The sequence below is a fragment of the Artibeus jamaicensis genome, unplaced genomic scaffold (assembly GCF_021234435.1).
Source record: "Artibeus jamaicensis isolate MK-2021 breed Jamaican fruit bat unplaced genomic scaffold, CSHL_Jam_final contig_685, whole genome shotgun sequence".
In the NCBI taxonomy this organism is placed as follows: Eukaryota; Metazoa; Chordata; class Mammalia; order Chiroptera; family Phyllostomidae; genus Artibeus; species Artibeus jamaicensis.
The window spans coordinates 24,705,916-24,728,091 of NW_026521924.1; the positions used below are offsets into that span (position 1 = coordinate 24,705,916).

The 22,176-nt window shown below is 51.0% G+C and overlaps 1 protein-coding gene across 1 annotated transcript in view; it reads right to left on the reverse strand.

Moving 5' to 3' along the window:
- The window catches only part of JPH2 (junctophilin 2), a 59,088-nt gene that overhangs the window by 18,986 nt on the left and 17,926 nt on the right, over positions 1-22,176 (reverse strand). Inside the window, exon 2 of the mRNA XM_037164607.2 lies at positions 18,687-19,467. Within this exon, the coding sequence (XP_037020502.2) occupies positions 18,687-19,467 (781 nt within the window). The remainder of the gene's footprint in view (positions 1-18,686; positions 19,468-22,176) is intronic.

Here is a 22,176-nt window from a genome sequence, read left to right on the forward strand (position 1 = left end):
ACCACAGCACAGCAGTCAGGACTGAGATAAGACCATGGCTCCTGGTGACAGGGGAGGGGGAGACACATCTAACCCCAAGCTTGGGGTCAGGGAAGGCGTCTTGGAGAAGTTCTCAGTGATCCTGTGGTTGAGTGAGAGAACTCTGGCACCAGATGACCTGGCTTCAAATGCTAGCCCTGCGTCTTCGTGGCTGTGTGACCTTAAGCTAGTTACTCCACTGCTCTGTGCCTCCGTCTCCCCCTCTGTGAAGTGGGAGGGATATAGCACCAACCTCACAAGGTTAGGAGGATTAAAAGAACTGGTATTTGCAAAGTGCTCAGAGCAGTAATAGGGGTTTATGACCTCAGGCTTTGTTCAGGGTGACTAGAGAGCTGACCGTTTATACCGGGGTGCCCGAGGGCAAAAGGGAAACTGCGAGTAACAGGAACTAGGGCTGTTCCAGGCAAAAGGGTAAGTGGTCATCCCAGCCTTGACCACACAAAGATGCCAAATGAGGCTGGAGAGTGGCGACTATGTCTGTTGTTTTTGCAAACCCCCACACAGCAGGCACACACAAAGGCTGTTGCGGTTTTGTTTCTTTTAACAGATTTGACCTTCCTATCTCCCAGGAAGAATAAATAACACTTACAATGAGGACATTTAGAACCCAGACTTGAGCTAGAGGCTAATGAAAAAATCAAAGCTTTTACTGCATTAAAGAAGAGAGATTTATTGAGCTCTTCATGTGGGTCCAGGCCTGGGCCCTGGGAAGGCAGGCTTATTGGGAGGGGACAGAACTGTTTGAGGGAATGACATAAAGAAGTACAGGATTCCATTCTTGGTGACCAACCATGGTTGCTCAGATAAAGGGGAGGGATTTGGAGACAGGGCTGGAGACATCGAAAGGACACCATCAGGGAAGGGTCAGGTCATGGGCGGGCCTGAAGGACCAGTGGATTGGAACAATCAAATGGGTAGAGGTCACTGTGGGGGAGGGAAGGGCAGGGGGAACAGCCCAAGCAAAGGCAGAGAAGTGGGAAGAAGGGGACCTGTGGCAAGGGAAGGGCATGTCACAATGGCTAAGAACCAGTTCCTGGGACCAGATGCCAGGGTCCAAGTCCCATCTCCACCCCTTGCGCACCAGCTGACCTCTGGCAACTCACGTGGCTCAACTTTTCACTTTCTGCAGCAGCAGGATGGAGCTAATGATGCCTTTGCCCTCCACAGCTGCTGGGAGAGCAAGTGAGATGGTACCCAGGAAATTCTACTCAGTTCGTGGTATGCTACAAATGTGAAGTGTGAGGGCCCCACGGAATGGGTTTTTGTCTATTTTGCTCACTGATGAATCCCCAGCACCTAGAACAGGGTCTGGGCCATAGTAGGTGCTTAATAAAAACGGGCTAAATCAACAGTAGCCATTTACTATGCAGTAATAGGCCTGGCCCAGCAGAAGCAGAGGAAAATGAAGGAGACTCTTTCACAGATGAGGAAAGAGGCCTGGACAGGTAAAGGGATTTGCCTGAGGTCATACCACCAACAAGCCGCAGATCAGGAACTGATTCCCTGGCCGGGATCTCCAACCCCACCTCCCTCTGTCCTTCTTTCGGTCTGCCTCCTATAAGCACTTCCTAAGAGCCTACCTACCTATTGCAATGCAACAGGGATGTAAAGAAACTTGAAATCAGAATTTGGCCATAGGAGCTTATAGTCTAGTAGAGAAGATCTATAAGGAAAAAAATCTAGTTCAGAATGTGCAGCTTCTGGAATAGGGATTCCAGGAGAAAACAGGAGCTGGCGAGCTTCCCTGCAGATGAGACTGCTGAGCTACAACCTGAGGCGGAGTATAGGTGAAGAAATCAAACCAGGAGCTAAAAATGTGCTGGATCTGCTCATTCAAGCCCTTGCCTTCAAAAAGAGCCATTATTACCACGTTTTCTCAGCTCTGCCTTCAGTAGCCTGAAATCGGTGATAGTGTCAGGATTTACACCATGGAAATTGGCAAATTCCAAGAAGCAGTGTTCTCTGCCCCGACACACCCAGCCCCCTCCAAGAGCTATTTAATCAGCATATTACTTGCCAGAATAGACATTAACTAGAAAATAGTTAACTGTCTCTGCAAACTCAAGAGTCTTGTTTCACCTCCTCCCTGGACAATTTCTGCAACCCCCCAACTTTTGAAAAATAGGTTACCAGCTCTCCTGGCAAAAAGCTTTAGAGGTTGGCTGTCTCTGACCACAAGGTCTCCTCTCCCCCATTTATCACAAGGCAATCTTGGAGTGGATCTCAGACAGCATCTGAGTGTAAAAATAAAACACCTGCAATTTGTTCATAAAGGAGTTGGGGGAGCTGAAGACACCACCCCTCCCCAAGGTTGTGGACAGGTGTCCTCTCTTCTCCCCGAGGCTAGCTCTTGGAAAATGAAAACGCCTTATTTTAATTTCTAAGATTATGGTCTTATTTCCACATCCGTGGGAGCTGTGAGAGAAGAAAGACGACAGCGAAAGCTGTTCTAGAGGGAAATGCTGGAGCCAACGCACAAAAATGTGCGAAATCACACACGCACTCACACAATGAATGTTTTAGAAACAGAAGAGTTTAGTCTGACAATGTCACAAGGGATCGAACACAGAAGACAGAAGCAGATGATAAGGAACCACAACTGCCGCATTCACTTGGCACAGCTGGGACCCCTTAGCAGTTTGCCAAACCCGGATCTCGCCTCTTCCAGGGCAAGGCCTAGATTGTTACCCAGCATCCTTTGCAGAAAGGCGTGGTCATGTGACTGCATTCTGACCAATGAAAAGTGAGAGACCGTGCCGGCTCTACTTCCGGGCATGGCCAATAAAACCTTCCTCTTACGTCTTTTCGTACGTGTTTCCATTTTTTTCTGGCTTGGTGCAGAAAAGCAAGATGACCTTGGAAGCCCCACAGTGAAGATGGCGGAGCCACACCAGGGAAGGAGGGCGGGTCTCTTAGTTGTTGCGTGATGGAGAGCTGCCTACTGGTGAGGGCAGCCATCTTGGACTTTGCATTAGCGAGAAATAAGCGTGTGCTTGGGCCACGCCACAGCTGTGTTTGCTTGGAGAATGAGGGAAAAGGGGCAGCGGTGGTCCTCTGCCCCTCTAGTGCACTCTGGGTGGCTCCCGTTCCGGAGCTCCACCAGCCCATGCCTCAGCCGTTTGCCACGTGAGGACAGAGTGAGAGGACGTCTGTCTTTGGACGTGTTTCCTGAAGGCACCTGCTAGTCTGAATGCCCTTCCTTCTTTCGTGGGCCCCTCAGACCCACGAATGAGTAGTCCCTGACGAGCATTTAGCCAGTGCCCACTCGGTGCAAGGGCTGTCAAGGCTTGGCCTCCCTCACCTGGAACGCCACAGAACCTAGTTCCTGGAGCAGAGCCGCTTCCAAGGACAGTCTTTCTCATGCTCTGCCGCTCGCGGAGGATACGGAGGAGCGAACTGCCTTTCAGACCAGTGTCTCTGACGTATGAACCAAAAATGACAGGTAGTACCAGGACACTCATCAGATATCATTGTTCCTTTAAAACGTAAATTCAACCAGCCTGATTTCACCCATGAGAAAGTCTCATTTGATGCTTATATGTCTTTAACAAATCTCTTGTATTTCCTTTTTTAACAGAGAGCAGAGCAGCAAGCAGCCTCGATCTGAGCTTATGGTGAGTACCAAGGGAGGAAGCTTAAGGTGTTGGCTTCATTGTATTGTCTGTGTGTGTGTGTTTTCTGGTTTTGGGGTTGGGTTTTTTTTTTTGGGGGGGGGGCTAAGGTAAATACTGATTTCTATTTATAGTAATGAACTGAAGTTCGTTTATGAAAATAAATGTAGGTTTAATAAAGTTAAATATTTTTAAATAATAAGGTAGTAACAACCCAGATGGTATGTGGATATGGTTATGGCTCAGGAATGTACATCAGTCAGTCAGTGACTGGCATTTGGGAACTCTGCCTTGCCCACACTGTCACGCCTCTGTGCCTTTGCCATGCTGGTCCCCCTCTGCCTGCTCTTCCATACTGACCCCATTGGGCTGCCTTGGCCTCCGTTGGGCCTGAAATCATCTCCCAGAGAAGCTACTGCAATGAGAGCTGCACATGGCTGGGGTGTGGGAAAGGCCAAGCAAGGAAGCCAATCTGGACGGCTGTTTTTCCCAAGGACAAGGCAAAGAGAGCCTGGTGCCCCAGGAAACAGATGCCCTTGGAGAGCAGGGACTTGCCCAGGGTCATCCAGCAGCCAGTGGCAGAGGCCTTCTCACCCTCCTACACTGCGGAGAGCCTTCCATCAGTGACTGCACTGCAGGGAATCTACCCTAGAGATACGCTAGCCCGTGGACGGAATGATGCATGTGCATACGGCTTTCTCCCAGCAGAGCCGAATTCTGGAAGCTACCCCAACAACCCTGTTCAACAACAGGGGCCCAATGAAATAAAGTAGGAATTATATGCAGTGGAATACTACACAGGTGTTAAAAACTGGCTAAGTTCTTCATTTGGAAAGATTCTGATCTATACGCAGTGAGTGACGAGAAAAACGCAAGATTCAGAACACTATTATAATAGGCTACCTTCTGTTTAAGAAAGAGGAAAACTGGCATCTAACTGTGCATTTGCTCATTTTCGGTGGAACCGCAGCAAGCCGAGCATGACTTGCTAAGTCAGACATGGTCATGTATTTAACACTTTCATTAGTTCCACCTTCACATAAGCGTAAAGTAACTCTGGAAGGGGAGGAAATGCAAACGGTAGTTGCCTGTGGGGCGAGGAGGTGGCCACACGGGGAGACCAGGACAAGGAGACAGACTCTGCATCATTATAACTGGGGTTGGGACCGTGTGAGCGAGTGACCTATTTAAAAATAAAGGAAGAAGGAATGCACACCCCTGGGCGGCTTTTCTGTCCCTTGATGCTTGTCTCTTCCCACCCCAGTGAGGGGGTCAGGGAAGGCTTTTGCAGGTCTGGAGCCCAGGGACTACCCTACCCACTTAGCCTCTGGCAAATTCCCCTCTAAAGGGCCCACTCGGTGGCATTTCTGATCCTTTACCTGGTGGGTCACAGCCCAGGGACCACACCCTTGGCCAGGCTCCTGGCAAGGCCACAGCACCCCTCCGTGGGGTTATGGTTTTGGCAGGAAGCTGCTGTGACCTTGTGGTAATACCACCTACCCAGATAGGGTTTCACAAGCAGGGCTGATGGGAACAGCACCTCAGCAGTAATGTGATAAGATGTGGCTTGGCCCAAGTGGCTGGGGAGATGGATCCCCACTGCAGTCCCTCCCTCCCAGCAGAGTTTTCAACCGGTTCTTCATTCGACCACCCCGGTAGGAATCCATGAAGTAAGAAAATGATCATTATAATAATAAAAATGATGGTGGCCACTCTTGAGTGATTACCTTGTGCCAGGCAAAGTGGTTGGTACCTCATGTGCGTTATCCCATTTTTCCCTGGCGGCACCCTCAGCAGTTAGTACTATACTAATTTCCACCGCAGTCCACAGGTAGCAGGGGCGGAGTCGGAGGCTTAGGGAAGCAATCTGCCGAGGGAACCAGTGATGTCTGACCCTCAGAACCTGTGCTCTTGATCACTAAATGGTGTCTGTGCCTCTGTTTCTCCAACTGGAAAATGGACCGAAGCGGGGAGACATGAACATAGAGGCTGAGGGAAGGGACTGGAGTTTAGATCAGAGAAGGCTCTTGGGGTTGAAATCGCAACCTTTTAAATCTCTACGGGGCCGTCTGGGCCAGCTGATCAAGTATCTAGTCTCCCCTTGTTCCCCACTCACAGAGGCCTTGTTTAGGAAAACAGTGTGTCCTGCTACAAAGCTAAAAATATTTACCTCCCAGACTCCCTGTGCCACCCATCTGGAGAATGAGATATAAACCCCTGGGTGGGCTTCACTCCCCCTGAAGAGGACCTGTTGCATTTCAAGCTCTGCCCTGGAATGCAGGGGTGAAGCTAGGGGTGCAGGGCCACCTTGGGGTAAAAGAACGGAAGCCACTCTGAAGAGAGGAGAAGGCAAAGGCAGAGAGGTGGAGGTGGGCCCCTGAGAGCATCACGAAGCTGCCTCTCTGATCTTTCTATGAGAAGATAATCCCTGTGGCTTAGACTACAGGCAGGTTCCGTTCCACGCTGCTGACCTCAGTTCCAAAAGACATAGTCCCTGAGGGCAGAACTGGAACCAGTACTTAGAACTACAAAGAGGCAGAACATTCTTCTGGTTTTAGCAAACCCGAAAGTCAGAGCTGTCCAAAGTTAGCCTGGATTGTCTCAGGAGGTGGTGAGTTTCCCATGCCCAGAGATAGAGAAGCAGCGACTGAAGGACGGTTTGGCAAGGACGCTGGGAAAGGCATTCTGACTTTGCCTGGGGCGGGACCAAATGGCCTTGCATGCTTTAATCATACCCACTTTGGGAGGTGAGGAAAGGACCCCAGGACATGTGCCCAGTTATGCGTCGGCAAGGTTGCTGCCCTACAATGAATGACCTGCAGGCCCCGCTGAGGCATGTCGACGGGGACTTTGAGCAATGAAGGAAACTGTCTGTGTCTGTGCTGTCCAATACGGTGGCTGTCAGGCATCTGACATGTGGCCGCTGCAGCTGAAGAATGGAGCTTTTAATTTATTTCACTTCAAACAATTTCAATTTAAGTTGCCCCATGCAGCCAGAGGCTCCCGTACTGGCATAGTAATCTGTCCTGCCCACCCGTCTCTCTGGCCTCTTGTACTGTTGTCCCTCTCTCTCAGTTCACATCCGTCATGCTGGTCTCCTCGCTGTCCTACAGCATGCCAGGCATGTGGCCACCCTGGAGCTCTCGCCTTGCTCTGCCCTGTGTTGGGCTGCTCTTTCCCCAGACATCTCCCTGGCTAACTCTTTCAACTCTTCTTTGGGTCATTTTCTCAATGAGGCCTACCCTGACCACTTATTTAAAGAAGCAGCTTGCTTGGTAGTTTATTATATCAGCCATGCTGTTTCCCCAACTAAAGTGTAAATTCCATTCAGACCAGGATCTTCAGGTTTTCTTCTCCAAGTGCCCAGAACACTACTTGGCATATAGCAGGTGCTCAATAAATATTTGATGAATGTGTTTGAAGGTTTAAATGAATCAGATGGAAGGTGGCTCCCCTTGTGAGATGGTTGAGACCTAATACGAGTCAGTCAGCAATGCTTCTTGAGCCTCATGTATGTGCTGGGTGCTGGCATATGGCAATGAACATGGCAGACAGGGTCCCTGTCCCCATGTAGTGTACAACCAAACAGGAAAACAGAGTGAGTAGGGACAGTGTGCCAGGGACACAGGGAACCCAGACTAGATGAGAGCTCAGAGCTTCCCTGAAGAAGGAACATTTGAGCTGCGTTAAGGCCTGATGAACAAGGTCAGGGAAGAGCATTTCAGGCAAATGGAATAGTGCGTGCAAAGGACCACAGGCAGAAAGAGAAGGGCCCTTTGAAGGAGCTGTGGCTGAGGTGAGTGATGGGAGAGTGATGCGAGGTGGGCTGATAGATAAGCTGGAGCCAGACAGGCTCTTGTGGACCAAAGTAAGGACTCCAAAACTTTTCTCAAGACAGACACCCTGAGGCTCACATCACGTCCCCTCAGTCTCCCCCTAATGTCACCCACAGCTGTGGAAGACAGCTCCCTGGGCACTGCCAGTGTCCGGGGGCGTTTTCCACTGTCTGCCCAGAGCCTGCTCTGATGCTGCAGGACCCCCTTCACCCTCACCCTGAGTGCAAGCGCACCTTGTGCCCCCAGGGAAATGTTCAGTGGGTGGGGGGCTGGAGCCAGCCGATAACACTTTGCCCACCACCCCCCACGCTTGGTGTACAACCCAGGGCGTGTTCTGGACCGAGGTCCCAGCCTGTGGCCTGCAGTGATGACGCAGTACAAGCATTTATATTGGCTCTTCCTTCTCTGTCTCACTCTGTCACTTCCTCTCACCTCCTCCTTCCTGGCATTACCTCCCAAATCAGTTTACCTGCACCCCAATCCTTGTTTCAGGCCCTGCTTTCAGGGGAATCCAAACTGAAGACCCCATGAAAGTTTTGCTCACCGGAGTGGCACGGTCAGGCTTACTGTGAAAAGCTTGCTCCAGCTGAACAGAGTACAGGGCAGGGGGAGGGGAGAGGAGCTGAGGAGGGACCCTGGCAGTGGTGTGGCGAGAAGGGCTGGTGGCCAGCTCGGAGCTGGTGGTAGCAGAGACAGAAAAGAGGCTGGAGACAAATAAGGGGCACTTGGTTCCCCCTCAGGACCAGAGGCTCGGCAGCCAGGTGGGGTGATGAGGACACTTGGCCCGGGACCTGCCTGGCTGTGACAACCAGCCGCACCAAGTTCCATCCCTGAAGCCAGCCTGGCTCCAGAGACCTGTGGCAAAGGAGCTAATTTTAGAGAGCTGGGTGTTTACTTGAAGGATTGAAGGCTGGGCTTTATTTTTAGCTCCACTCCTAATAGGAAGTCAAGTGGAAGTTAACTGGGCTTTGGAAACCCAGGGGAGCAAAGCGGCCTCATTGGGGAAGGATGAAGCGTGGAGGAGGGGCCTCCTGGCCTCTCTTACCCCGAGTCTCGTGGGAGGAAGAATGAGGGTAAAACTGGCCAAGTCCTCTCCTTACTGAGCAAAGTCCTCTATGCAACGTCATCTCATTTAGTCCTTACATTAGCCTGGGAGACAAGGCTGTGACTGTCCCCATTCTATAGATGGGGACAGCGGGGCTCAGAAAAGACCAAGGACAAAGAACCAGCAGACAATGGGGCAGGATTCGTACTCAATTTCTCAGTCCCCCAGCCTATGCTCGCAATAGTTCTGCCACACAAAAGTATGGCCAAGGCAGGACGGACACGTGGAATGTTAGAGCTCAGAGACTTTGACTCCCAACAGTGGTTAAGGGGGAATGTCCAGATCAGAGAGTTTGAAGCCTTGTTGGGCCAGTTATTTTGGGACTTAGGGCAAGTTTCCTCATCTGTGAAATGGGTTAACACAATGAATGGCACCTCCCTCAGGACAATTAAGTGAGATGACAGAGCCTGGCACTTGGCAGTGAGAACAGGGCACCAAGCTGTCCCGGGCACTGTCCTAAGCACTTGATCCTCTCCTATGTCCCACAAAGTGGGTTCCCGTATGACCCAACCTACAGATGAAGAAATGGAGGTGCAGAAAGTTTAAGGGGAAGTCACTTGCGCCCACAACGAGCAAGTAACCAGGACTAGAGTCCAGGCAGGCTGACCCCGAGTCTGAGCCCTCAAGCCCGTGCCCTGCGGCAGCCACTGCCTTTCTCATGATGGCAGTTAGTCTAACATTTCTGTCTGGGCCATTCCAGCATTGACCCCTGTGTCCCTGACCTTGCTTGAGGCCAAGCACTGGCTTCATATGGTTGGGCCTTTCACTAAGACATGGGGGAACCCTTGCATTGCGAAAAAGGAGCATTTTTCTCCCAAAGTTGCAGGCTGTTGGCCTATTTTCTAACTCTGCTATTTAGGCTTAAAAAATCAAGCAGGAAAGATTCTGGAGCTGGACCATAAGCACATTTCCTAGAGCTGGGGGCAGGGGAGATAAAAACAGCCTTTCCTAGTTGATTTATCAAACATGACCCAGAAGCCAACCAAGGTTTCATAAGAGCCCTCCGGCCACGCTCCTCTCTGCTCTGAGCCCGAGTCACTATTATTTTCTAGGCTTCTCCATCTGTGAAATGAGTACATTGGGCTGCATCCTCCTGATGGTGTCTTTCAGCTCTGACAGTGTTTTCTGAGGACTGAGAGTAGCTCGTGGCATCTTTCCTCTGGTCCTCCATGCCCCCAGCTTGGAAGACCCGGCTCCCCCAAACACATTGTTCTCGTATTTGAACACAGCCTGGCCACCAAGGACCCAGGCAGGCTCTTCTCCCTTTCCCCAGACCACTCGGCTCCGAGGCTGGCTGTGGCGTCGCAGCCGCCTCGTGTATGTCACGAGAGCCTGGCCCTGACAACTGAGGACATTCCGTCCACCCCTCTCTCCAGTCTCAGGAGCAAAGGGATTCTGTCCATCTGGCAATTCTCAAAGGAGGGATGTGCTGCAGGGCAGGAGGCTGGTGTGGGGGCCTGCCCAACATTTCTAGGCTGTCCCCAGAGAATTTAATCCCCAGCAGTGGGACCCCATGTCCAGGAATCCCGGGAAGAGGGCTAGAGACAGAGCACAGGCAGTGCCCGATGGGCACAGTGCTCACGGACACCTGCTCGCCCTCAGACAGCGTGGCAGAGGTGAGGAAGACTAGCAGTGATACCCGGTGTCGGCATGAGGGTGAGGAGGACCCTTGTGCACTGTTGGGGGGGGGGGTGGAGCATCAAGTAGGTGCTACCCTTTGAAGGTTAACTGGGGCTCTGACAGTGATTAAAATGCACACTTTTGACTTAGCAATTCCACTTCTAGAAATTTCATCCATAAATGTAGATCTGTGCAATGAGGGACAGGCAGATGTGGAGGGGGGCCAGTAGACAAACAATTTGCACCCCTTGTAATGATTATTCTTAAATACCCATTGAGCTGTGGGTGGTGTGGCTCAGTTGATTGTATCATTGTCCTGTAAACCAAAGGGCTGTGGGTTTAATTACCAGTCAGGGCACATGCCTAGGTTGTGGGTTCAGTGAGGCAACTGATGTTTCTCTCTCACATTTGCGCTTTTCTCCCTCTCTCTTCCTCCCTTCCCCTTTCTCTAAAATCAATAAGCTTGTGCTCGGGTGAGAATGTTTTTTTTTAAAGCTATTGAACATATACTGGGGGTGGGGTATTGTTTGTGTTAACTCACTCAAGGGTGCTGTGGACCTTGTCGGGAGAGAGACTGGCGAATTTACATTTTGAACGTGAGTGTCAGGAGTCAGCCCCTTGCAAAGACCCAGGCTAACTGGCATTCTATATCCAGTGCACTCCAAGATGCTCGGAGGGGTCTGATGAGGTGCGCCGCCTGGCCGAGCCACCCCTTTAACCAGCCCCGTGAGCAGGAATATGAGCAAGTGTCCACCGAAGCCTCGTCTGTGACCATGCGAACACCAAATGGCTTCAGTCTCCACCTGGTGGGCCTGGCCAGATAAACCAGGGTGCATCCCAACTGTGGGACACTACACAGTGATTAAATAATAGGGCTCGTCTATTGGCATAAGATGAAACCACCTCAAAACACAGGAAGTCAAAAAGGCAAGCTGAAGAACATATGTGGGTCGTGCCAGCTGTGGGGGGCAGCGAAGCAGAGCAAGTACACAAAGAAAGCTGGACGTGAGCTGTTACCCAGGTAACTTCAGAGGTTCGACTCAGGTGGAAAGAGGAGCAAGGTTCTATTACTTAAAGTTCAACAAGTATGTTGTTCTAAGAAGTGTAAAAAGAGAGAGAGAAAACAGAGAAAAACTCACTCAATCTGAGTGGCAGAATAGTGGAGTGGTTAAGAACATAAACTCTGGGGCCAGAATCCCAGTTTGAGCACTTACTACCTGTGTGATTTGGGCCATGTTAAGACAAAAAACAAACAAAAACCCTCCATGTGCAGCCGTTAGAATTAGGTAAGTGTATTCAGTTGCCTTCTTTGAATAGCGTCCGCAGCATAGTAAATTTGAAGCTCCTTAACCTGGCCCTAGGCTGCCTTCCCAGCCTCATCACTAATCTCTTCCTCCACCCACTCCTGCACACCCAGTGACTCACTGCTCCCAGAATACACCACACACGTTCCCACTTCCATGCCTCTACCTGGAACGACCTTTCCCTCCCTTCTCTAACTGGCAAATTCTCAACCAGTATCACCCACCACCTGCAGGGCGCTTTGCCAGACCACCCCTGGGGCAGTCGGCTACTCTGTTCATGCTTCCCTCTAACCCACCACTGATGGTGTCCCATCCTTGTCAGTCTCTGCTGCTCAGGTGGGAGTCTTCGCCCGAGGATGCCAGCCACACTGATCCCCTGGGTGCCCAGGGCCCCAGCACAGGCCTTGGCATGGAGTAAGTGCAAATCCAAGTTTGTAAGAGAAAATTGGCCAAAGGTCAGATCATAGTTAAAAGCATTCTAGAATCAGGTCTCCTGGCTCTGGGGTCTCAACTCCCAGCTCCGCCATTACTTGGCTAAATGACTTTGTTTGAGATCCGTGCCTCAGTTCCCACATCTTTAATATGGGAATAATACTACCTTCCTCAGGGCAGTTTGCATGATTAACTAAGTTAATATATGCAGAGAACTTAGAATTTGGCCTGGAACCTCAAAATAAGAACTATGCCTCTGTTTCCTAAATGCAACTAAACAAACAAGCCCGAATACGGGCAGTTACCAAGACCCTCCCTCAGACCTAGTCCAGGGCCAGGCGCTCTTCCCCCGGTGGTCTCCTACCCTGGTGGTCTGGAATTGAGCGCTGGAAGTACAGAGTCACAGCCCGAAGCAGCACCACATCCACTCCTCTAGTGAGTCAAGGACAAACCTCGGTCAGTGCCAAAAGTGCTGTCACACCTGCCAATCTCTTGCCAATGTCTCTCTTTGGCTAAGAGAAAGCAGACTGCTGCTCAACACCTTTGGCATTACTAGTCTGACCCCAGACTTGAATAACATCATTTTGTTTTCTGAATTTCCCAAGATAAGGGTCTCCCACTTCGACCAGTGACTCAAAAGTCTCCCTTCTCTTTTCCTTTTTTTAAATTTTTATTTTTTTATTTTAGAGGGGAAGAGAGGGAGAAAGAGAGGGAGAGAAATATCGATGTGAGAGAGAAACATGATTGGCTACCTCCTGTACATTTCCCGGAACAGGGGCTGAACCCGAAACCTAAGCATGTGCCCTGGCAGGGAATCAAACCCGCACCCCAGGCATGTGCCCCTACCGGAATCAAACCAGCGACCTTTCACTTTGCGAGATGACGCCCAACCAACTGAGCCACACCTGCCAGGACAAAAGTCTTCCTTTTCCATAAATGTACGCATTTGTAAGTAAGTTGATTTAAATAGCAGTAGAAAAAATGGTAAGTAGAGCTGGTACATAGATGTAGCAAAACTTGGGACTGTGCAGAAGATGCAAGTTTGCAAAGCAGAGTTGCAGGGAGGTGAGAGAAGACGGGGCCTTGCCTCAGGGCGAGTCCGTTCTCAAGGGAGACGCTTTCATCGGTTAGGAATGATTCATGACTCATAAGAACAGCTTCCACCTCCTTGCGCACCTTCAAAGTGCAGTCTCTTTACATGGGCTGTTTCTTCTACTCTCCATACTCTGGAGGAAGAATTACCATAATTCCCATTTGAGGAATAAAGAGGAAAGGGAGGTCCAGAGGGGTAAGGTAACTGGCTTAAGGTCACACAGCTTATAAGAAGTCGAACCCAGATTCAAACCCCTGTTCAACTTTCCAGTCTAAGCCCTTAGTTGCTGTACTACATGGGCTCCTGTTTACCTGAGAATTCACCTGCCAGTAACTCCCAAAACCAGCTCTAACCCTGCACTAACCTTAGGAATTTCCAGGGCTGGTCTGGGGAGGAGACACAGGTGTGGAGGTGGAGAAGCAAAAGACAGACCAGTTCAGGGACCCCTGTCTTCAGGGCCACACTGGTGCCACTTCGGTACAAAACCTGAGACGTTCCAGACCTCACTCCCTGGCGCTGCAGAGGAGACCTCCTGCAGGCCAGCCCCAGCCCCTGCTGCAGGGACACAAGAACAAGGATACCCGACAATGACAGTAGCAGCTCACATTTATTGAGCGCTTCCTGCTTCCAGCCCTGTGCCGAGGGTTCCGTGCACAGTCTCCGATTTAACTCTCATGAGAACACTCCAAGGTAGACGTCATTATTCTCCGTCTTTCCAAAGACGAGAGAACTGAAGCCTGATGAGAAGACGAGCTTTGGTGAGCGAGAGACGGAGCCAAAACCCCACTCCGACCACTCACTGTGCTGCCCCAGATGGGAGCCATTCATCAGGACATTGGCATGACAACCAGAAAGTTTAGACACCTTCCCAAATATCCCAGCTTCCCTCCAGGGCCCAGTGTCCATGACCTTAAAAGGTATTACAAAAAGGGTTCTTAGCCACCAAATCAGAAGACAGGAGGCTTAGTTCCCTGTCGACCACTTAGTGGATATGGGAACCTCTTTGTCACTTTCCAGACCCCAGTTTCCCCATCTGGTCAGTGACTGTCGCCTAAGGGCCCGAATGTGGCTAAAGCAACAAGTGTCCAATAGAACTATAATATGAGTCACATGTAATTTTCTAGTAGCTGCATTCAAAAGGTAAAAAAGAAAAAAATCCAGATTTTATCTAACCCAGTATATCTAAAATATCATTTCAACATGGAATCAATATAAAGTTATTAGTGGGTTACTTCATATTCTTTTCTTACTAAGTCTTTGGAATCCAGTGTCTGTTTCACACTTAAAGCACATCTCAATTACGATCGGTCACATTTCAAGAGCTCAACAGCCACGTGGCTAGTGGTTACCATACTGAACAGGGGAGGTCTAGAATCTTTTTCAAGCCACAGCCCATGTTAGGGGGAAGAGACACATCAGCTTTCTCCCTCGCCTCTGGGAAGGCTGTCCCGATCCTGGACTCTGAGCTGACAAGTTCCAGGTAGGCCCCGGAGAAGGAGCCTGAGGTCACAGCGGAGAGAAACCCTGGGCCTGCTGCGCCTAGGAGGCTGGTGGCTACAGGGTGAGCGTCCTGCTCCTCTGTGACCCGATTACTCACCAAAGCCCTCAGGAGGGAAACAACCTCATTTTTCCTCTTAACCCAAAGATTTCCTTAATTGGAAATTCAGCCTGAGCTTAAAGAAGAGGAGCCAGGAAGCACATGACATGCTCCTCAGACACACGAGGAATCCAAATGTCCCCTGCACTCCCATCCTGGTGGCACTGTGGCCAGATACCACCTTCTCACTCCAGAGACTGGTTCCCAGCTTGAGCCTGGTTGCCTTCTCAGAAGGAGCTCAACACCTTCACATTCAAGGGCAGGAGGCCAGGGAAAGCAAAGGGGCAGAAGGGGCAAGATTGTGCCCCCAACAGGTGAGAGCTGGGGGAAGTCCCTCCTTGTCCCCAAGCTTCCATTTCCTCACCTTTAAAATCAAACACCACCAGGAGGAAAGAGAGTCCAGGGCTCAGAGTGGTGAAGCAACTTGGGCAGGGCCACACAGCTCTTCAGTAGAAGCACCAGAATTCCAGCTCATGGCTGTTCAAATCAAGAGCCTACGCTCTCACCTAGTCTGAGCCCTGCTGTCCCAGGGTGGCCCTGGACAGTCCTTGCCAATGCCTGTCGTAACTGTGCACACTTAGCATGATAATTTTAAATGTTCCATTGGGAAGAAGAGACAGATCTTCCCTACAGAAGAATTCCACGTGACGTATGTCGATACTCCTTGCCATAGAACCAATTCTGGAACCTTCTCCTTCTCGAGTATGGGTTGAACATAATGTATCCCAAAGAACAGAGTATGGAAAAGGGGAAATGGTAGCCTGCAGCCCAGAACCCTGGCAGACGCCACCTTAACCAAGTGATGGAGGTTAACATCTTCTGGGCTAAGTCATGTCGAGATCGTGTGCTCCTGATATGATGTGACAAGAAGGGCACTTCTGTGCTCTTCCCCAAACCTGTCACCTCGGTCTAGTTATGAGGAAAACATCGAACAGTCCAAATTGAGGGACAGTCTCAAAATACCTTCAAGCAGTACTGCTCGAAACTGTCATGGTCATAGAAAATAGGAGACCGCAAAACTGTCGTGGACCAGAGGACACTGGTCCATGCAATATGGGATCCTGGAACAGAACAAGGACAGTAGTGGAAAGACTAGTAAAAATTCAAACAGTCTGAAGTTTAGTTAATGGTAACGTACAAGTCGGCTTTGACAAATGAATCTTGGACATGTAAGAAGTTAACATTAGGGGAACATGGACAGAAGGTATGTGGGAACTTTCTGAATTATCTTTGCAACCTTGGTGTGAATCTAAAATTATTCCAACATGTAAGTTTTATTTTTTAAAAGTGCCCCCCTTGAACTCAGAAAAGTGTCCAGATTTGGAAAACAAATGATACGATCACCTGGTCATAAGGCTGGCCCTGCCCCCAACCAAGAAGTCCTAAGAACACTGCCCACACCTTCTTTCCTTCTTAGCTGGGCTAACTGCTCCCACGGTCACAGCAATCTAAAGTTTACAAAGTTTACAGGTACCAAGATGTGCTGGCTAGAGCTTTAGAATGAGAAAGCTGGGGGTTGAAGCCCTCGTTACCCCACCTGCTTGCCGGGTGGTCCTGGGTGTATTACATTCCTTCTCTGTGTCTCCATTTCCACATCTGTCAAATGAATTCATTGAATGGCAACAATGACAAATAAAGCTCATGGAGCCTATACTGGGTGTCCAGCACTGTAGTGGATCCTGCCATGTGCCACCCAGCTTCCCATTCAGGGCTTATTTCTATACCCTCCTCCCACCCGCCCCAGCTGCTCAGAGTGCTGCCGGCTGTCTGTCCTGCCCAGGGATTGCCCCTGGCTGAAGAGAACCATCCAGCCCCTGGTCACACCCCTTTCCGGAGGGCAGCCTGCAACCAGCCTAAAAGAGGTGAAGATCCAGCTCCCTTCACCTCAACTTGGGACAACCCTGAAGGTCATTTCCACTGCAGCACCCCTATGTGGATGGGCAAACACCTTTGCGGAGACTGCCCCAACTTCCTCTGCCCAACCCGCCTCCTTCCCTTCCCCACAAGTGTTAACCCTTAGCGTGCCCAGGAATTCCCCACACACTCCGTCTCCCAGTCCACTTCCCAGGGAGCTCATCCCTCAGGAGGACTGTGAACCACCCCTGCACCTGCGCCTGTCCAGGTTTCTCAACCCTCAGACCAGCCCATTTTCATAGGTGACACAATTGCGGTTGAAGAAGAAAACTGATTTGGCCAAGAACATACGACTAAGAAGTGGTGGTGCCATGGAGGGGAAACTGAAGCTCAGACAGGCAACTGACCTGCCAGGTCTCTGAGCCAAAAGATGGTGGAGCCGAGATCACAACCTGGGTGTGCTTACTGCTGAAAACCACAGTGCCACAGCCTCCAGCCCAGGTCATTTAGAGCCACCAGCAGGACTGCTACATATAATAGGGTGACTGTCCTGCCACACCCACTACTGTCCCTGCAGCTCATTCCACGTCGGCCAAAAGGAAATAATAATGGTACCTATCTCGTCAGGATCTTCTAAAGACAGAAAGAGTTTATGTGCATAACTCTTTGTGCATCAGAACAATGACTGGCACATAGGGACCCTCTATAAGGAGCAGAGTAAAAAAAGTCACATCACAGGATAAAGTTGCTGTGAGATAGTCTAAGATGTCCATGTGGCTGAGCGACCGTCAGCCTGTGCCAGGGGCTGGGCCTGTCAACTCTCTAGGTGGCTCGGGCTTGGCCTGAGGTCTGAAGGAGGAGTAGGAATTAAAGGGGCAAGAGGAAGGAACAGCAGTCCAGGAAGATGGACCAGCAGGGACTGGAGCCCTCTGGCAGGAGAACTGAAGGCGACCGATAAAAAACCAGCGTGACCAGCACAGAGAAGACGTCCAGGTCAAAGACGGTAGAACAAGAGGCTGAGTAGGAACATAGGAACTGAATTATGAAGGGCCACTTACTACCTGGGTGGTCTGGGACAAGTCGCCCTACCTCTCAGAGCCTTGTGTGGCTCATCTGTAAAGTGGACATAGAAATAGTATCGATCTTATAAAGTGCTTGAGGAGACTGAATGAATCCATTTGTAAACCACTTAAAATAGTGCCATGTACACAGTAGGTGCTACAGATGTTTGAAGACAACATTAAAACTTTATTTCTAAAGTACAATGAGAAGACATAAAAGGGTATGAATACGGATGAAAGGCTGGGTGCTGATGGATGGAAGGGCAGATGAATGAATGCAGGGCTGGTAGGTGGGAGTGGCTGAGTAAACAGAAGTGTGGATGGATTGCTGGGCAGAAGTGTCTGGGTGATGGAGGTGCTTGGATGGATGGATGGATGGATGGATGGATGAGTGGAAGTAGTTGAATACATGGGTGGATATTGGGATGGGTGGGAAGCGGTTGAATAAATGTGAGTGGATAAGAGGATGGATAGGTGGTTGAAGGGTTTCTGGACGTTTGAATGGGTGTCTGGGGGGTTGGGTGGCTGGATGTGTGGGTGACTGGCCGGCTGGGTAGGTCAAGGGATGGAAAGTTGGGTAGGGGTGGGAGAAGAAATAATTGAGCAGACAGGTCATTGGTCAGATGCACGTTAGGTTGAGTCAGATGGACAGAGGGGCTGAGGGAATGGAGGAGTTTTTCGAGTGTGTAGTAGAGACGATGGATGAATGGAGGGGTGGATGAACAGATGGATGGCCAGCTGGTTGGATGGGTAGCTGGGTGATCCAGTGGGTGGTTGGGTGGATGGATACCTGACTGGATGGTTCAGTGGATACAGAGTGGAGTGGGTCAGTGGGTAGGGTGAATCCTTTGGTGAAGAGTTGGTTGTTCTGGTGGATATCAGATAGTTTCAGTGGAGGGAAGGAGAAAGCGCATGGAGGGATTGGTAAGTGAGTGGATGGGAGTAGTAGCTGAGTGGACGGATGGATGATTGGGTGGAGAGCAGGTGACACCAGATCCCAAAGCGCCTCCAATTGAAGCCCTGGCGGTAAAAGAAGCCGAAACAGGTTTCGAGAAAGGGCCTCCTAGGTGGCCGGATCCCAGCACCCCTCTCCTCAGTGGGGCCTATCCCATCTGTGCCACCCCAGGGTCCTACCTGGAGGCAGCTATCTCTGCCTTCTGGCGCGCGATGGCGGCAGCACGCTGGGCGCCCTCCATACTGTGCTCCACCTTCTGTCGGACTTTGTTGCTCTTGAGCGGCAGCACGCGGCGCTTGGTGCCTTTGACCAGAACATTGTGGCGGTACTTGCCCTCCTCGCGGCGGCCATCTGGCAGTGTGGTGCAGCCGTAGCCGTGGCGAAGGTTGTCCAGCCACTCGCCCTCGTACCGGAGGCCACTGGAGCGCTCACTGACGCCGAAGCCCGAGCGCTTGTCGTTCTTCCACTCGCCCATGTAGGTCTCTGTGGTGGTGGCATCGATGTCAGCCTCGAAGGGCGCTGCCTCATCGGCGCCCTCGCCCAGGCTGGTGGTGGAAGCTGCGTCGCTGGCACCCGAGCTTAGGTCGCTCTTGAGGAAGCTGACACGGCTACGCTGGCTGCCCAGGGACGTGCGGGACTCGGCCCGCCGCAGCTTGCCGAGCAGCGCGCCCCGCTGGAACAGGCCGCTGCCCTTGGACGCCCGCGCGGCCACATCGGCGTTGGCCAGCAGGCTGAGTGCGAAGCCACCGCGTGGGATGGCAGGCGAGGGCAGTGGCGGGCCATCTGAAATCGGCGAGGTGGGCGAGTCTGGGGCCATTGTGCCATTGCTGTGCTCGCTGCGCAGGGACGAGAGCGATGTGCGTAGCGGCGAGCGCACCACCACGGCCATCCCGTAGGGCACACTCTGGCGAACACCGTAGCCGTGGCGCATGCCGTTGGTGAACTGGCCTTGGTAAGTCCCTGCGGGCGAGGAGAGAGCATGTCAGTGGAGCAGCACGATGGGGCTCCTGCATGTGCATAGCCACGCGGGTGAGCCAGGAGTGGGCAAGGCCCTCGGAGGGGCCAGGAGTTTCAGGATATGAAAACAGGCAAGGCTCTGAGGGTGCGAGGTTATGTGAGTGTACAAGAACATGGGTGGACAGACTACAAGGAGTTTGTGCAGTGGTGTGTTTCTGTTGGTGCAAACATGGCAAGGTCACAAGTGTGCAAGACAGGTTGTGTGAGAGCATCAATATGTAGAGTTGTGTATGCAGGTGAGGCCCTGGGAGTGTGTGAGGTTAAACAAATGTGCAAGGACACTAATGGACAAGTCAGAAGGGGTTTGCATGATGGTGTATTTCTGTTGGTGAGAACACATGAGGTCTTTAGTGTGCAAAATAGTGCAAGGTTGAGGTTGTCAGACAATTTTAAATGTGAAGTGGTATGAATAGGTAAGAGCTCTGTGAGTGTGAATTTCAATGTGTGCAGATTTTAAATTACACAGAAGAGAATGAAGGTGCAAGACTAGGAAGCAGGATACCAAGTGGACAGTAGTGTGAATATTTGCATTTGTGGGGAGTGCTAGGTGGCGGGAACATGAAGAATCCTAGATGTGCAAGGCAGTGTGTGCACAGAGGACACTGAGAGCATGTGTGCACATCACAATGAGCTGCAACACAGCTCATGAGCCTTTTTTGTCTTGCGGGTACAAGGACAGGCAAAGTTGAGTGAGGATGCAAGACTGTTAGGGGTCAGAGTGCAAAGTTGTGTCGCAGGCAAGGCTGTCAGTTTGTTGGGTTAAACAGGTGTGCGTGATTGTCCAGGTATGCAGATGATATGCATGTCCAAGCTCATGAATGAGTAAGACAGTGAGTTTGCACAGTCGTGTGTGAATGTTGGAAAGTATGGATCTGTGTTGGAGAGCATGTGTGTGTATATGTGTGCAGGGCCATGTGTATAGACTCTATTGTTAAAGATTTTATTTATTTAATTTAGAGAAAGGAGAAGGGAGGGAGAGAAGGACAGTAACATCAGTGTGCGAGAGATACATGATCAGTTGCTTCTCACATGCCCCTAGTGGGGTACCTGGCCTGCAACCCAGGCCTGTGCCCTGACCGGGGACCGAACCAGTGACCTTTCAGTTTGTAGGCAGGAGCTCAATAAACACCAGCCAGGGTTAGAAGACTTTTATGGGCATACATGTCAGTGTCTTTTGACTATATGAGATCATAAGTGTGCAGTGCAGTGTGTCTACAGTGGGGTGAGTACCTAAGGCCCCAAAGGGCTGACACGATGGGTGTGTAAGAGGTTCTGAATGTTCCAGCCACCTGAGTACAAAGCACAATATGGGGAGACACCCTGGGATAAGTGAGTGTGTGAGGCCGTGGGCATTAGTGAAACTGAGACCATGTAAGAAGAGCCCGTGCAAGCAGGATGGTGGCATGTACAAGGAGACCTTGTGTGTCCGTGAGTGAGCTCATGAACTCCTGGGAACAAGAGGGAGCACAGAGCAGCAGTTAGGAGCACAGACACCAGAAGCCAGACCCCTGGGTCCAAATCCTGCCTGTGCCATTGTTAGCGGTGTCACCTCTGGCAAGTGACAACCTCCCTGTGCCTCAGTTTCCTCATCTGTCAGACAGTAATTACCTCTTCAGGGTTGTTTGAGGTTTAAATGAGCTAAGATCTCTGAAAAACTCAGAAGGAAAACATCTGTGTAATAATGCGATTCTACAAAATTGTGCTTGTGGGTGAGATCCCGTGAGCTGCAGGGACAAGTCGACACAAAGCTGACAAAGTATCTTCAGGCTCCACCCCCATCCTCTTGTGCTGTGCTCCCCAGGGCCCCGTCCACAACCGTCTCCCCATCCTCCCTGGGCGACTGAATTATTTGGTTTTGGTAACTGTCATCTATGTCCTGCTGACTCCCCCCAACACGCACACAAATATATATCCTCAGGCTCTTCCCCTCCCCTCCAATAGCTGCACGTGGCACCTGGGAGGTGGATGCCCCCCAGATGTTCCACAGCCGCTGCCAACTTACCGTCTCCCCTCACCCCACTCCCCACACACCTCTTCCACCTTCTCGGTTGTTGTTCCCCCAACAGCACCACTGACAGCCAGGTCTCTGTCTTCATCTTCAGGCCTCCAGTGTATAGAAGGGTACCTGGCAATGTTCCCTAAATTCAGTGTGGAGAGGGGGGATTCAGAGTCTTTGTTTTAAACACATGCTTGTCAACCAGAAACTTCCAAATGGCCTTCTTCTCAACGAATCCCTCTGCCCAGGCTGGCTACGGAACGGAAACAGCCCGCCAGGTAAGGGAATCGTAAGGTCAGCGGCCAGGTATGCCCCCACTGGGGCCTTTGCGCAGGCCGTTCTCTCTGTCTGATCCCTTTTCCTCCACATAGCCATCAAGCCTTTGCTCGGTGAGCCCTGTCCTGACCACCCTCTTCAAAACTGCAATCTGCCTGCACCCCCCAAACACCCAGACACCCCCAGTTTATTTTTACTTGTTTTCTATAGCATTGATCACCTTCTCTATTTATTGCTTTTCTCTTCCTGCTGGAATGGCAGCTCTGTGAAGGCAGGGACCTCTCCTGTTTTGCTCTCCGATGTGTCCCCAGCACCTAGAGCTGTGCCTGGCATGGAGAGGTGCTCCACAGACATTTGCTGACTGATTGGCTGAACCAGAC